The sequence below is a fragment of the Oryzias melastigma genome, linkage group LG23 (assembly GCF_002922805.2).
Source record: "Oryzias melastigma strain HK-1 linkage group LG23, ASM292280v2, whole genome shotgun sequence".
Classification (NCBI taxonomy): Eukaryota; Metazoa; Chordata; class Actinopteri; order Beloniformes; family Adrianichthyidae; genus Oryzias; species Oryzias melastigma.
In genome coordinates this window covers 12367058-12370533 of record NC_050534.1, presented here as the reverse complement: position 1 = coordinate 12370533, position 3476 = coordinate 12367058, and the positions used below count along the sequence as shown (strand labels likewise).

Below are 3476 nucleotides of genomic sequence, written 5' to 3'. Positions count from 1 at the left end.
ATCAAGACGTCTTTTTTTCGTAGCAGTGTCAAACATGATTCAAAAACAAAAACAACAACAAAATGTTCCCAAGAGCTGTTTCCACTTCAACTCTGATGAAGACACATAACGTGTTCAGTCATTATTCTGACTGTTTGCACAGTTAAAGGCTACTTTTGTCCTTTTCTTCAGTTACTCATTGTTTCATTTGCTGCTATGATGTCTGATTCAGCTGCTCTAAAAGTAAAAAGACTTACAATTTAAAGTTGTTGGAAGACAAAAAGAGGATTAATAATTCTGTTCTAAATCTTAGACGTAACAATGAATTTGAACAAGATTTGAGTTTTTTTTATGAGAGAAGGAATTCCTATAAAATTCACTTTTATTAAAAATTTGATGGAATGTTAAGTTGAAAATATATTTAGTTAAGGAAAAACGTGTTTTTATCTATTAAAAGCTTTATTTAAAACTCAAAAACTAATAAAATATTAAAAATAAAATGTTTATATCATATATTTTTTTATTTATCAAAGACTGAGTAGAGATAAAACACCATGTGGCAATTTGTACCATTAACAATACCTTTGAAAGGCCTTCCATAGGAAAGTCAGGTGGGGCGGAGACTACACTGATGATAGGAATCATGGTGGCCAAAGACTGAGGCACAGGTGTGGGCACAGAAGGAGGAGGAGGAGGAAGGGGAGCAGGAGGAGAGATAATTGTGGACACGACCCCAACAGGGACTGGTAGAGGAGAGGAAGGGGAGGCCATGGTTGCAGTCGGCAAGGTAATAGGAGTAGGAAGGGTCGCCAAGGGAACAGTGGCGGGATTTGGAGACACGCTTGGCTGATAGAGACGGTCCAAAGGGAGGTAGAAGGAAGAGAAAAGTGGTTAAGGGAGAGGATGAGGAGAAAGAAAGAAAGAGAAGGAGACACATGCAAAGATATAGAACGGGGAACGAGGGTTAATAGAAGTGAAGTTGGAAACTCTCCCCAAAGTTGTCATGGCAACAGATTGTGCTCTCAGACTGGTCTTAATGGTAATTCTGGTACAAAAAAATCCTCTATGTCCCGAGAATCTATAAACGATGAGCTTGGAGGGAAGCATGCATGAAGACTATGATAGAAATCAGGTCGTATACAACATGAGACAACAAGAAAACAAACTCCCAAAAGGCCAACAGGATGCATCTCTACAAATCAATAAAATGCTTTATTTACTGATTAACTGGCTTGATGAACCATCATGATTTAAAGAGAAAAATTTGATTTTGGGTAAAACCAAATATCAGTATTTTAATTTCAGCTTCAGCGCTTTTTGGCTCATTTTTGAACAACAAACACACAGATGAACAAAACTGAACTACAATTTAAGTCAAGGATAAAGAGATGCAAGCCAGTAAAAATAGTTTTTTATCATATGTGGTAAAATAAAAAATGACAAAGTGCTCAGGCTATGTTTACATGTTTAAAGACCAAATTTACCTTTAACCTTTTTACAGTTTATGTCTCGAGGATTCCTCAGGAATTTCATTTTATAACATATTCATATTATATATTTTAAACTATGAGATTTTCTATATATTCATTACCAAAAATGGTTCATTTCTGCTGATAAATATGTGAGATTTGTGTTTTTGGAATATGTGGCAATTATTTTGAGAAAAGTATTGAAGAACTCAAACAATAACTTGACAGTCCATAAGTTCTATTTTGTTCAAATAACTAAAATCTGTGAAATTGTCTACTGCCTCTTATACTAATGTTTTGATGTTTTATCAGTTGCAATCCTAAGTTTCCAGATAAAATGAGCTAATTTCTTTGTAATTCATGCTCTAATGGAGTTCCACAGATAAACACATAACAGATGTAGAAATACGAATGACACAAGTGGAAAATTAAAAACTAAAAAATTATAACAAAAAAGACCAAACATTTAGTTAGAATTCACATGTCTTTTTTTGGGTGCACATACACACAAATACCAACACTTGTACAAAGGGTCAGACTGTAAACACAGAGCTACCTGAACCAGAGCAGCTTGATACAAAAGGTAAAGATGTTCTACACTAGGAAAAGGACTTCTCTCATACAACTACAGACACACACACACCAGTACATATGAGACGCATGGACAAGACAGTGACAAAAACATCAAAACAAACCAGGTGGCAAAGACAGCATGCCCACGAGCGATCCGGAGAATAAAGAGAAAGAAGAAAATACAACTAAGCTTTCTGGGTAAAAAGAGAGCAGAGTAAAAAAATCTGTGAAATCACACACAACAAAAACAATTGAAGATATAGCTTGTTACTCGATTATTTTAGAAACCTAAAAATTGATTGTTTATTAGTTTTCACCTTTTGTGTTATTTGTTTATTAGGGGTGTAACGATGTGATGTCATGACTAAGCGCACGAGATGGCGGATGGCAGGGAAGAGGACGCTCATCATCACAGTCCAATAGGTAAAATACACTGGATTTTACCAGAAACGGAAAAGTTTAAAATAAGTTACTCGCTCTTTGAAGCCTTTAGTACATATGGCGACGACATGATTACTCTCTCTAACCGGCTCTTACATGGAATTCATCACAACGCTGACTGTCCAAGTGTTCAAGATGTTAGTCCTTCAGAAATTTGTCGGAAAATGTCCAAAACCACAAATTATGATATCAATCAAATCATTAAAATTAATCGTTGCACCCCTTATTGTGTATGCATCATAACTTGTAAGTCATTGTTAGAAAATATATTTTAAAAAGAGGGGTGTGGGGACAAATCGATTTGGTGATATATCGCGATATTTCATTTAGCAATACTTAAATAGACATAAAATGTTGAAAAGATGATATTTAATCAATTATTTATGAGCAAACAGTGAAAGTGCTTAGATCATTAACTAAAATAACGTTTTTTTTTCTACGTCATAGTCTTTCAAAAAATTGTGAAAAATTGTTCTGGGACAGCACTGAGATAAATTGTATTGTGAGATGACCGCCAGACTCTTGACAATACACACCCCTAATTTTAAACTATTTTGTGTAAGAATGTTGGCAAAGATTGTTAGTCAATTAAATGCCAACAAAAGAACAAACAAGCTTTTAAGAATCAGCAACTTAAATTAATGTTTTAAACCAAATCAATCAATATAATTTAAAATAAAAGTCCAGTACCTGTGCAGGTGTCTGTGACTGACTTGTGTGCGTTGGGCTCTGTAGAGATGTACTACAGTGACTAGACGACGCAACCTGCAAAAAGAAAGCAGAGAGGATTAACACACATTTTGAAAAAAAAAAAAAAAAGAGTGAATACTTAGAAGATGGTATATTTTGCAATAAAAGCAGTTTTGTGCTGGACACTTTGCATTGACCTGAAGCAGAGGGCACCATGCTTAAATGTGTTTTATTTAGCGCTATAGACACAAAGAAAGTATAGTTTTCAGGAATAACATTAGATATGCAGATAGTTCCTCACCTGCTGGGACGGCCCAGCGGGGG

The 3476-nt window shown here is 35.1% G+C and overlaps 1 protein-coding gene across 1 annotated transcript in view; it reads right to left on the bottom strand.

The window, feature by feature from the left end:
* Positions 1-3476, bottom strand: part of wnk1b (WNK lysine deficient protein kinase 1b) — a gene marked incomplete in the record, with an annotated part of 82127 nt that overhangs the window by 23707 nt on the left and 54944 nt on the right. The window contains 4 exon segments of the mRNA XM_036210266.1: positions 562-825; positions 2005-2073; positions 3153-3227; positions 3454-3476. Coding sequence (XP_036066159.1) covers positions 562-825; positions 2005-2073; positions 3153-3227; positions 3454-3476 — 431 coding nt within the window.